Source organism: Camelus dromedarius, chromosome 3 (assembly GCF_036321535.1).
Source record: "Camelus dromedarius isolate mCamDro1 chromosome 3, mCamDro1.pat, whole genome shotgun sequence".
Classification (NCBI taxonomy): domain Eukaryota; kingdom Metazoa; phylum Chordata; class Mammalia; order Artiodactyla; family Camelidae; genus Camelus; species Camelus dromedarius.
This window is the reverse complement of record NC_087438.1, coordinates 76,126,320-76,139,398: the sequence shown is the minus strand read 5'-3', so window position 1 is coordinate 76,139,398 and position 13,079 is coordinate 76,126,320. Positions and strand designations below refer to the sequence as shown.

The 13,079-nt window shown below is 37.7% G+C and overlaps 1 protein-coding gene and 1 long non-coding RNA gene across 2 annotated transcripts in view; one reads left to right on the top strand and one right to left on the bottom strand.

Annotated features, from left to right (window-relative positions):
* WDR36 (WD repeat domain 36) overlaps nt 1–3,987 on the bottom strand; it is a 38,717-nt gene extending 34,730 nt beyond the window's left edge. Inside the window, exons 1-2 of the mRNA XM_010987524.3 lie at nt 3,720–3,987; nt 1,613–1,640 (exon numbers count right to left, since the gene is read on the bottom strand). Coding sequence (XP_010985826.1) covers nt 1,613–1,640; nt 3,720–3,881 — 190 coding nt within the window. The 5' untranslated portion in view covers nt 3,882–3,987. The remainder of the gene's footprint in view (nt 1–1,612; nt 1,641–3,719) is intronic.
* A 71-nt stretch (nt 3,988–4,058) lies between these two features.
* On the top strand, nt 4,059–10,312 carry LOC135320223 (uncharacterized). Its single transcript, XR_010379473.1, has 3 exons — nt 4,059–4,358; nt 5,895–6,003; nt 9,971–10,312. It is a non-coding gene; the product is annotated as an uncharacterized LOC135320223 (long non-coding RNA).
* The last annotated feature ends 2,767 nt before the right edge of the window (nt 10,313–13,079 follow it).

Genomic DNA, 13,079 nt, shown 5'->3' with positions numbered 1-13,079 from the left:
AGGAAAAAAAAAATATAAAAGAAGTAAGTTTTTTTTTTAGAAATAAAGATTTTTAAGCTCTTACAATAGAAACTTCAAGGATACGTATAACATTTTTTTTCGTATAACATTTTTCATGGCTATAATTTAAAAATATGTATGTATGAGAATCAGAGTATAAAATTTTGACTTTAATATTATTTCAGACATCTAATAATAACTATCACACTGAGAATATGACATCACCTTGCCCTTCCCTAAGAGAATTAACATCTGGTATTTGCAGACACAAAAACGTAATCTAAAGAAATGAGAAGAAGCTTTTTGAGTTTATAGTGGAGAAAAACTCTCACTAACTACACAAAACTGGCAAATGGTCATATGAATGCCTTCAGGAACATCAAGTTCCTAATAACTGCAGGAAAATTTTAAAACTAAATCAAAACCTAGAACTCTGTCTAAATCTATCCTTTGGAGTAACCTTAAAGAAAACTCCATAAGATATTCTACATACTGATCTTTAAAATGAATAATATGGTTTCCAGTCTTCCCCAAGGTAAATATGCCTATCACCTCTGGGCATTTCTCACATGATATGATTTCCTGATTCCTCTCTCACTACCGTGGTCACACTGACCTTTTGTTTGTATTTCCTATTTTGGGAGCAGGCAGGTTAAAATACAGAGAATTATTTTAAGTATTTTTCATGCTCATATTCTGCTTTGGGATTTCATTTCCAAAATACTATTTTTATAGTTTTATCATTCACTTAGTATTAGACTGAAGTTATAGTGCCCTTTACTGCCTTCTGTAATTGTTTTAAAAATATAAGTGTATCAGACATGTACATTTGATTCCTTACGGTTCTGTTTCTCTTACAAAGATTATATTTGATGGTGAAACTAGAATCTCTCAGCCCTGGCAGCCTTTTATTCTAATAAACAAAAAATAATATTTTAAAATATTAAAAAAATAAATATTACTTCCATTGGAAATAATATCAAAATGTGGCAAAGGGAAAACTTACACTAGAATGATAGAATCAGAAAATGCTTATTTGGTAATCATCATACTAATAACTGATTCAGGCAAGAATCATGACTAAATGATACAATTAGCAGTAGGTAAAACTTTGAAGAGTAAAAGGATATTTACACAGTCACAATGTATCTTACCATATATACTTATTACATTTATTAGTAACAAAGAATAAAACCTTAAAATGGAGCCACCTGATAAATGTCACCTTAAGCAAATGATCAAAGTTATCACTGCCAGGAAGACGACTAACCAAGAGCATGTGCCTCCTGATATGGCTCACTGAGAATTTAGCATCGTTTCTTTGTTATTCTTGTCATACTGAATAACCTGAATCTATAATCATCAAGAAAGAATTTGAAGAATATTCTGAAAAAGAACTAGCCTATATACTCTTCGAAAATATCCATGTTGTGAAACACAAAGAAAGTCTGATGAATTAGTCTAGATTAAAGACGAAAGAGACTTGATAACCAAAAGCAATACAGGATTCTGTTCTGGACTTATTTTAAGTATAGATTTTTAAATTTTGAAATAAAATAAATTTTTTAAAGATACCAAACATGCATAAATTCAGGATAAAGTCTATACTTACTTATTGCAACCAGACTAAGTTTCCGAACCTGTTTAAAAATTAAAAAAAAAAAAGATTAAATTTTCACTAACAAAAACAATTATAATAATCTAACACTCGAAGATTTAACCTCATACATAAATTTGCTATGCTGGCCTTCCTTAAAAAGATACTTACTGATCCTAATTTTCATTATTAGGAAAACTTATATTTTCAAGTATTTCATCAGGAGTGGTGATGGAAGGGTAGGTGTCATATAGTTCTTTATATGGGTTATATAGTAAATATTTTAAGGTTCTGTATGCTTTGTGGGTTTTGCTGCATTTACTCAACTGATAACATACCATGAAAACAGGCACATACAATACATAAACAAATGTGCTTGATGGGGAGGGTACAGCTCAAGTGGTAGAGCGCATGCTTAGCATGCACAAGGTCCTGGGTTCAACAGCCAGTACCTCCTCCAAATAGAAATAAATAAATAAACCTAATTACCTCCCCTTCATAAAACAAACAACAACAAAAGCAAAACGTGTGCTTTGATAAATAAGTGTGCTTGACTATATTCCAATAAATTTGATTTATGGATACAGAAATATAATTTTCAAAATTTTCATATGCCATAAAATATTATTCTTTCATTTCCCAAACATTTAAAATTGTCAAAACTATCCATCTCAGAAGCACAGAGCTCAGATGGGCATAACTGAAATTCAAACCCCAGAGATGTAAGAATGTAAGGCTGAAAGGGCTCTTAAAAAGCAATTAATCTGTTTCTTAAATGGGAGTAGACGAGTATCTCCATCCCACACAAAAATTGTGATTATTCTGCATCCTACTTCAATGCAAATTTTACTTGAAAATTATGTTATATTAGAATAAACACAAACACATAGAAAAATAAATTTCTTTTTAATGTCATGGGTCATACGAAAATAAACAGGTGGCAAAACTGGCTTGCAGGCTGTAGTTTGTGGACCCTCATCTATGGTTACTGATTCAGCTGTGTGACTTTCAGAAAGTTACTCAACCTCCCTGTGCCTCAAGTGCCTCAACTGTAACATAAGGATCAAAATAGGTACTTACTTCAAGGGATTATTATGAGGATTCAATGAGTAAAATTTGTGTAAAACAGAACAGAATACAGTAAATGCTCAATAAACATTAGCAGCTATCACCACCACCATCTTCATCTTGGGGATGGCCTTCACTTTCTCTTCCTCACTTTCTCTCCCACTAACTTAATCGGCTGTCAACAAGTAGCTCTTCTTGTGAATAACCCATTTGATTTTCACAACCCTTCAAGGAATACAACTGTACATCACAGTTTCCAGAAAAAGTACTTAACACTGACTATTCTCGCCCTCCTTCTCATAAAAAAGTCCCTCCTTTCACAGAGCACACATTCATTTGAAGACAAAAGAAACAATATAAATAGCAACAAAAGGCTATTTCAATGACTGATGAGACATATAAAGGAGAAAAAACCATCAGTAACAAGCAGAAGGCCTTGGGCAAGTAATATTTTTTTTCTGAGATTTAGTTTCCTAGTTTATATAAAGGTGCTACAGAATGACAAACATTCTTCTTGCAAAGAAACTGCTGCAAGGCTTAGAGTAAGTGGCACCGTGTCAGACCCTCAACATTGGTAGAAAATAGATGCTCAGGGGAAGGATTACGGAAATTAGTTTGTTATCAAATGTGGACAGCCCCCTAAATCATAATTAATCTCACCCCCTCCAGTTCTCCCAATGAAGTTTAGTACGAATTTCTAACCCAGCTCTTGTCGCGAACTGCACAATAAAATGGCTTGCAAGTCTAATTCAGAATGGGGGAAGGGGGAGGGCTAGGGACTGTTCTTAATCACATTTATAACTTAAAGGGAAGTTCAGTATTTGCTGAGCAAATGTATTGCCATAGAACTGAAATGTTCTGCAGTACCTCTCCCTAGCCAGACTGCCTCCGAAACTCGTCCCAAGTGGACTGCAAGGGCTAAATCAGCACGTGGATGTGATGCAGTAGCGAAAGCCCTTGGTAGGTCGGGGAGGAGAGCCGGAGCTTCCCAGGACAGAGCTGTGGGCCGGGGAGGGTGTTTCCCGGGAAGTATGCGAAGGAAAAAGGCACTCACGTCATAGGTGTGGAAGCTCTTGCCCACGCAGGTCGTCACATAGAATCGGCGCTTCAGCGCACTGAACCGCACCACATGAGGAATGTCGTTACTGAAAAGCCCCAAAGCCCGGAACCCCGCGAACAGGGAGCTGGCAGTGCGGTCTCCCGCGCCTCGCTCCATCGCTGCCGCGGTACGGGTTCCTCGGGGCTTCAGTCCAAGTGGAAACCGCGAACCCGAGCCCGTCGGCGCGTCTCGTGGTGCAGTCCTCTGCCGGGGCGGCAGGCTCCAAAACGCTTCCGGTGCTCGCTGCCAATCGCGTGAGCGGAGACTGACCTCAGTGCAATTGAGAAAGAGCTCCCTCCGGCACTCGAAGGGGAGGCGCAATTTCGGTTCCTCACGTTACAGCCTCTAGCAGTTTAGAGGTTCTTCCCACCTCTGCGGCGTCTGGAAGAAACTCGAGTCACTTCAGCCGGACTTTAGGGAAGGGGAACGACTAGGGAAGCACCCGGCCCCGGAGGATGAAGGAGTGACAAGTCTTAACCCAGATGGAGTCAGGTTTAACGTGTGATTATGAAAACATATGAAACGATTAGACTATCGAGAAAATCTGAACACTGACTGGGTATTTGCTGATACTAAGAAATTGTTGTTTTTAAAGTACGTAATAGTAGTTTCGTGATTATGCTTTTAAAAATCCTTATCTTTAGGAGGTATATCTTTATGAATGGGTTTATTGTGTGGGGATTTGCTTTAAAAATAATTGGGGATGAGGTGTAGAGTTTAGATAACACAGGATTAATAATTGTTGAATCTGGGAAATGGGTATGTGAGAGTTCATAATACTGTCCTTATACTTCCAGATAAAATTGAAAGTTCCCATAATAAAGTTTTTGTTTGCTTTTTACTGAGTTTCTTTAAAGTAAAATACAGATTGGAATATTAATGGATTATTTATTTTTTACATGTGAGTCATGGGGATATGTACAACTGGTTTTAATTACTAGATTAACATTTTAAGAGTTTTCTAAACTGTGTATAAGGCAGATATTGCTTTTATAATCACAAAAAAAGACTTCTGTACATATTGGTAGTTTGGGGAGAAAATTGAAAAAGTTCCCCCATCAGGACTTTACAGTTCACAAAGCTCTTGATAACACTCATTATTTTAATATAATCCTCAGATTAAGACTGTGAGGTGTTTAAGGTACAAATTATATTGTTATTTTACAAATGAGGAAATCTGTTCATTGGAGTTAAATGATTTTTCCAAGGTTCCAAGATTATTTAGTGCCAAAATCCAGACTAGCACAAGGTTTAGAAAAGGAGAACAGATAACTGAAGGGCAGCTGAAAGGTGGGAGAGAGAATGTATTCAGAAATCATATTTTCAAAACCAGACATTGGGCCACATGTGGTGTGTGTATTCACATTGGATAAGAAACCTGAGTTTCTCAGAGATTACCTAACTTGTCCAGGGTTACTTAATGGCACTGTAACAATTTGAATTTAGGCTTGTTGATCAGATTTATGTTCTTTGACCTACATCTGGACAGTGAGACAAAAGTTTAAAAATTAGAACGCTCATGGAAAAAATGGTAGCAATACATGCATGTTAGCTGTTGTACTGGGATCTTTTAAAGGGACCATGTTATGGGCTGATTGTGAGTTTTCCAGCTTTAACAGTTGGTCAGAGTTCATTTCTCCCTACCAGTTGCCTCCCTGAGTTACTTGCTATTCATCTGCCAGCAAAGTGTTTGAATGCATTGTGGGAGAAAAGGAACTAGCTATTGCTCTTTTTACTTAGAGATGCCCCTAAGGACACTAGTACCAATTTAGTATAAAAGAAAAGATGGATATAGCAGATCATTGACAAATGATCATTTTCAATTTGATTCAATGCATTGGGGCTTCACAATATTCAGATATATTAAATACATAACTGTCATGTTGTCATTTCTAACTTTAAAAAAAAATTTAAGTATGACTTTTTCTGAGTAGTTAATATAATAAAGACCATTTCTTTTTTGTTACTAACTTGATGTATTGTGATCACCAGCCTCCAAGGTGACCTCAATGACTCTTACTTCCTGGTATTCATCCCTTTGTGTAGTCCCATCTCACACTGTAACCAGGCTAAGTCATAAAAAATATTGAAGATTTTGACTTGCTCTTTCCTGGGTCATTTGCTCTGTAGGAAGTCAACAGCCATGCTGGGAAGATACTTAAGCTGTCTTATGGACTATTTTACGTGGTGAGGAACTGAGGGCCTCCTGCCAACCCCTCAGTACTAGCTTGCTAGAGATGTGAGTAAAGCACCTTGAAAGTATATTCTCCAGCCCCAGTAAAGCCTTCAGGTGACTGCAGCCATGGAGACATCTTGACTTCAACCTTATGAAAGACTTTGAGCCAGAACTGCTCTATTAAGCCTTTCCTGAATTCCTGGGTCTCCACTGTATAATATAATAAATGTTTATTGCTGTTTTAGACCACTAAATTTTGGAGTTATTTGTTACATATTAATATATAACCAGTATACTTATACTTAACTTGCTAATCAAATTTGGAAGTACTTATATTTTATTTCATTGTATTGGCAGAAGCATGTTGGAAACCCAAGGAAATTTCAAGATCTTGCCTGTCTACTCCCTTATTTCACAGATGAGTGAATCACTGTGGACAACAACTGTGAAATTAGGTGGTAGAGGAGCGGGTACCGTGTATCAGTGCTTCTTATTGTCAATCTAATACTTTCTCCTTTGGGGAGTTGTTCATTCTGGCTGCTCTACTTTTCCTCTGGTGGTGGCAAATGTAGGGGAACAGGTCTGTTGCTGGTTCAGTAGTACCACTGTAATACATACTGTGCTGAGATGTTGTTAACCAGGGTAGAAATAGAGAGATTTGCTGAATATGTGAGATCTATCTTTTCCACAGGTAAGCATGTAGATGTTACTAAAATGTTGTAATGGCAATTCTGATCCAGAGTTTGGAGACTGTAGGAAATGTTTGTTTTAACCAGACTCCTTGAGAAATGCCACTTAAAGGCTGCAGCATAGAGAAACTTCTTTATCAGCATATCATTTATTTCAACTTTTTTCATGTAAATCCTTTTTTAAAATGTATCAAATACTACTCTCTGCTTTCAACGTAATAAATAATTTAAGTTAATCTGTGTCAGTTAGGTACATAGTAAACACAGAGCCAGTCCTGAGAATTATCAATGTTGCTGCCTTTATGAAAATGTGACATGGAATGGATGGTGGATGCGCTTCTAAGACTCAGAACAAACTTTTACCTGATTAAGCAACAGCAAATGAAACAGCTCTTCAATAGTACCTATGCTAGCACTTAGCCTGAAAGAAGAGTCAGCTCCCTGGAAAGCGCATGCTTAGGATTTGCCATCACTATAGGTGTCCACGTAACCTTATCCTCTTCCAAGATCAGGCTGGAGCATTTCTCTGTTTTAAATATCCTTTTACTTCCTTTTTCAATCATGATGGGAAGTTCTCCATAGTGATGAGCTGGGATAATAGGACATATAGGCCATCAGCATCAGATGACAATATTGTAGAAATAACCCTCAATGTTCTCCTATTCTCTTGAAAACTTTTCTGATTCGGGTGCCAGAAATCCAGGCCCCACAGTGATCTGTAAAAGGTTACCTTCCCAAAGGACATTGTCTTTCATGTAACAGCTTTTCCTAAGTATGCCATGCAGTCTCTCCCCTGAGTAGAATGTCTGGTATGAGACTAGACCCATGTAGGCCCACTACCTTTCTTTCCTCCTCATTTTTAGAAATATCCTACGCTATATTGATGGTAATAGAGTTTTCTTCTGCATTCCTTACCAGACCTTCCTGACACGATGGGAGTAACAGAAGCAGGGGGAAAAAGAAAAAGAATGGAAGAAATTAATCAACAGTTATTATAGACTTTCTTACCCTGCATTAGATCTTCATAATTATCTTGAAGGAAGATAGCGTGTTAGCATGTTTTGTTATCAATATGATTTGAGCAAATTTTAGGTACATAATAAACACAAAATGAGGACATTATGGCTAGAGGTGTCCACCAGCCTGGACAATTGTTAGGAAGAATTGAGGGCATCATTTTCCATGCTTATCTTATTGGTACAGGATCAGCATGCACTGGTGCAAAATTGGTCTCCATAGAAACAATACTCTGACCATCAAAGACCTCCCCAAAACTAGAAATTTTGAAGGAATAGTGGGTTCTTGTGGTTTTCTTCCTTATTTTTTTGTTCTGCTATAAATCTCAAAAGGCCACATACAACTATATTTAGTCACTTTAGAATTCCAAGTAACTGAATACATGGCTGGATGCCTGATTAAATTATTGTTACTGGTGGTGGTCATTATGCAAAAGAATCACTGAGGACCTACAACCCAGTATTCAGATTCAGAAGGAAAGTGGTGGACTACAGATAATCTGCATTTAACAAGCTTCTCAGGTGATTCTGACACTGGTAGTCTGCAAGCCACTTTGAAACCTCTTGACCACTGAGGAAATGGCTGGTGAGAAAACAGTGATGTTGTTGGATACTGGAAATGGATAAGATCATGGAATGTGTCCTTCCAGTACTTCTTATCAAGGCTTCAAACTCTGGCACCAGTTGAGAAAGGGCTCCACTAAAATTACACGGTTTTGCATGATGGAAAATTGCAGTCACATATGGTCCTCAAATTCATTACATTCACCCTGAAGTCTTCAGGCAAGTTCCAGGGAAAGAATAACTGAATCTCATTTAAGAATTATTTACAGCTCTTTAGGAATAATGAGGCTGTTAATTCTACTCTTCTGGAGACTAGGGTTTACTTTCCTAGAGAAATGAATCCTAAGTAATCCAGATTCGGACAGGAGGTACAGAAGGGTGTTGCAGCTGAGACTGGCAGATGAAATGAACATCACACATTGACCAGTGGACCTCCCAGTTCCTTCCACCCCATGCTCCTAGAAAGCCAACCTTCAGGCCTGTGTATTACCTCCAAATAGAAGATTGCAGAAAAATGCAGGAAAACTGAACAGTACCTATAGTTCCTGCCATTTGGTGATCTCATGCTGAAAATCTCATGCCTGTCACCTAAATGACCAACATTTCATTCAAGAAATATTTATTCAACATTTAATGAATGACAGACACTTCTAGATGCTTCTGATATCATTATAATCAAAACAGACATATGACTTGTTTCAGCCATACACATAGTCAAAACAGACATACAAAACTTTGTCCTCATGGAGTTTGTTTTCTATCAAAGAGAGACAGACAATAAAAAAGAAGTAAACAATAACTTTGAAGGATATTGATAGGTGTTCTGTGGGGGGAGGGGAGGCATAGAGAGGGATGGATAGTGTCAGAGTTACAATTTTAAATAGTGTTTGCCCAGTAAATTCTCACTGAGAAGGTGATCTTTGAGCAACATATTGGGATCACAAAATATGTTTTTTGTATCCTACACACATTATATTGGAGTGTATTGTACTGGAAGTCAAATCTTCTGCCATCTTAGTTCTAACCAGATTGTCCTGTCCTCAATTGCTGTGTCCTTCAATGGTTGTTCCCTGCCCTCTTCCCTCTTGTCTCAATCTCAGGATGAGGAAGGCAAAAGTGGCTGGTGTGGCCTGTGCCCATGACCATCAAGGCAGACCCTAGCTTTCCCCAAAGCTTCTGGAACCCTTATTTTTGCCCTGGAGGTTGAGTTGCACCCTTCCTTCCTCTTCACCACAAAGAGAGAAAGAAAAAACAAAAGGAAAAAAGAAAGGTTTTTGGAAAGAGGGTTTGCCCTGATTTCCTACAGGGCAAAGGAAACTGCCAGTTCAGCTATATTATGAACTTCTTTGGGTAGAGCTGTGTCTTACTTACTTTTGTATCCCCAATACTTGGCTGAAGGCTTGGCACACAGTAGGTGCTCTGTAAATTCTAACTTGATACATAATGTGAGCTTCCTCTTAGCTGTGGGAAAGTAAATGGATTTAGGAATTTGGAACTTTCCCTCCTCTATCATTACTCAGCACCAGCCCTCAGGGTAGTGGTCAGGAGAAAGTTTCCACTCAGAAAAAAATGAATGTATTCCCATTTGCTCTGTAGCCTGGGCTGTATGGCTATGGTGGCCCCTCCCACTGGTGCTCAGAGCATTCTGAGTGGAGGGGGAGTGACAGGGTGACTGTAGCTCTAACTTGCAGCAGGTATTCAGGAATAGGGGAATGGACTTGACATCCCTTGTTTACCTTTTGCCTCCATTGTCTCTTCCAGGTGTGAGAAGTGAAAGAAGGAAGGACTAGAGACATAATTTAAGAAAATGATGATGCAAAAGGATGATGATCCTGAAGACACCTATCCCCAAGTATTCTCTCTACAGGCAGGGCCAACAGGCACAGTGCAGGAGGAGAGTGGTCAGTGGCTCCAAGGATGAGGGGAGGGAAAGAGCTGAAGAAAAGAGATGTCCCTCAGAAAAAGTGTGTGAAACTAACCACATGAAAAAGAGCATTCATAAGAAATGAGTTTGAGAATTATTTTATTAAGAAAAATATAGTGTCAATAACAAAGCAGTATGTAAATTTTAAAAACTGCTTACAAAATAAATAAAAAATTTATTCCATAAAATTAAAAAAGTATATTTTATATATATATATATATATATATATATATATATATATATATATATATATTTTAGTTCTAATAAAGCTACTTCTTCAGGATCTGTTTGCATACACCACGCTTAAATGTTAGATAATTTTAAAAGTTTAACTTAGAATACTTTCACAATATTTCTTGGAAATTCTTTCAAATTGCTTTATTAGAGGTACAACATTTTGTGCACCCCTTTTGCTTTAACTTTCTTCTTTTTTAAGTTTTTTGTATGAAAACACATGGAGTGTCAGTACACACGGAAGAAGTGTCTGCCTTTTAAACAGAGGTTTACATGCTATCGAGTTCAACTTTTTTCCTTTTTCTACCACACTTTTAGATTCTTTCCTAGAGTAAGGCTTAGGCAGTTCCAGCTGAGAATTACTGCCACAAATCAGTGGCCTAGGCATAAATGCTACAAAAGTCTCCCCAGACATTTGAGGAACAGTACTTCCCCCACATTATAAGCCTACCTTAAACAATAAAAGCTTACAAAAATAAGCTAAGAAACCCTTCTGTAATTTAAAAAAAAAAAAACTATTGGTGGTCTTTTAAATGTCACAATTATAGTTAACTTTCCACCTGTCTAATAAAGATGGTTTACTCTGTTGCTGTGAAATGAGATTTTAATGAAGTTTTACTTTGTTTAATGCGACAGAAACGGCGCCACAATTCTATCAACTTTGAGACTTGTTCCAGGCATTTATTTGTTTTGACTTCTCTTTCCCTTCTTGTCTTCATTGCTTGGGTAATACTTATCTGTGGAATAGAAGAGGCAATAGGCAAAATTAATTGTCACTATCTTCGAGTGGCTGGTTATTTTGTCTTCTTTATGCAGATCTATGTGTGTCCCCCAAGACATCTCCACACTGTTCCTGAGTGCTTTCTCCAGAGGAATGCCCTCCCACCTCTCCACCCATATACTTCAAGGCCAAGCACTGACTTCTTCCCAAGACCTTTGCTAATTGCTCGGACATTTCTTTAGGAAATTCACTTAGTGCTCCAGAGTTTGTTTTTCACTTAACTTGCCTCTAACTTACATACTGTTTTTATTATTATATCACAGATATTCCCCTTTGCACTGAGCACAATGTCTTACGTAGGAAACACTGTATATTTGTTAAATGATTAAATAGACAAATAAGTTGATGATCTCATGATCTCCCTGACAAGATCATAAGTTCCTTAAGTACAGGAGTTATCTTACGATTCTTTATAGATATAATTCAGTAAACCTATTATTTGGACCCAAAGTGCTCCCACCTTCTAACCCTCTCAACTTCCTAGATGTGCCACAGACATCTGAAGGCTTATTCTGAAGAGAAGTTTAAATATTAATTAAAAAGACTGCAATAATCTTCTGATGTATTCCTCCACCTGAATTACTCTTCAGTAGTGACTGACTGGGCTTCCTAGACACACAGTATTCAGATCAATAAAGTTCAGCAGGTTACTAAGCAAAAGGCTTATAATTTACAATCTGCTAAATTATAATTAAATATTATTGGTCCTAGCCTCTGCTTTTGGGCTTCAGAGGGGGCTGAAATAAATCACGTCAGACTCTTCCTTTTTCACGTGTTGTCCAGAACTTGATCTAGTCTGTCCTCTGTGCTCTTCTGATATGGATGAACTTCACTGTGGCCATCTGTAAATTTGCCAGAGTCTCCTTGATAGAAGTCATAGAGCCAAATAGGTTTGTCACATGGCTGCCTGTTATTGAGTATCCAACTCAAGCTCAACTCAGAACCCTATGGCTTCATTATTTCATCTCTAAAAATTGACAGCCTTGGCCACCCAGACACTCAAGTGTGCAGACCGATAAAGTCCACCAGTTAACAGGCAGCAAGCGTACATATCTGCGCTGTCTCTTTTTGTTTTTAAAATTTGTCATCAGGAGGATAAATCCCTGCTTTACTTGCCAGCTGAAGGAAATATTTATTGAGAACTTGTTACATACCAGGTACTGTTCCAAATGCTTTTACATCTATCAACTCATATAATCCTCATAAACACCCTATATGGGACTTAAGAATATGATCCTTACTTTGCAGATGAAACTAAGTACAAAGAGGCTAAGTAACTTACCCAGGTTTTCACAGAAGTTAGTCAGGATTCAAACAGGCAAGACTGTACCTATACTTCCCGCCCCTAGCTCTGCTCTACCATTTCCATACTTAAGTTACACATTCATTCATTACAAATACATGTAACTGCGGATGCAAAAGATCCATTATGTAGTGACAGCAATAGCACCCATACAAGCAATTAAACCAACATGGGATAGAGATTTAATGCATAATTTAACATTTAAAGAAAGAAATATACAATTATTAAATAATAAGTCCGAGCAATACTGCTCACACTTTGGAATGGATAAAAACCTCTTAAGGAGCCCATACACAGGGACCTGTGATTTTGAAGATCTAGGCTGGGTCCCTGGGACTTGGCTTTTGGACAATCACCCTCACGCTCTAGCAGCCAGGACACTCTGATGTACAAATTTCACTGACCATAATGTGAAACACTGGCCTAAGGTTTAGAACACAATTCTGCCAAAAAGAATCAGAATCTTATAAACAAGTAGGTTTGAATCCAAATGTCAACGCTGGACTAACCGACAATCTACAGCTTTTACCCGCTCACCTGCTCTTCGAAAGACAGAACCTGAATAAAAATCACAACTTCTGCACGGAAGCCCCGCTTGAATTCAAGGTTAGCTCGGAGTTATGAAAAC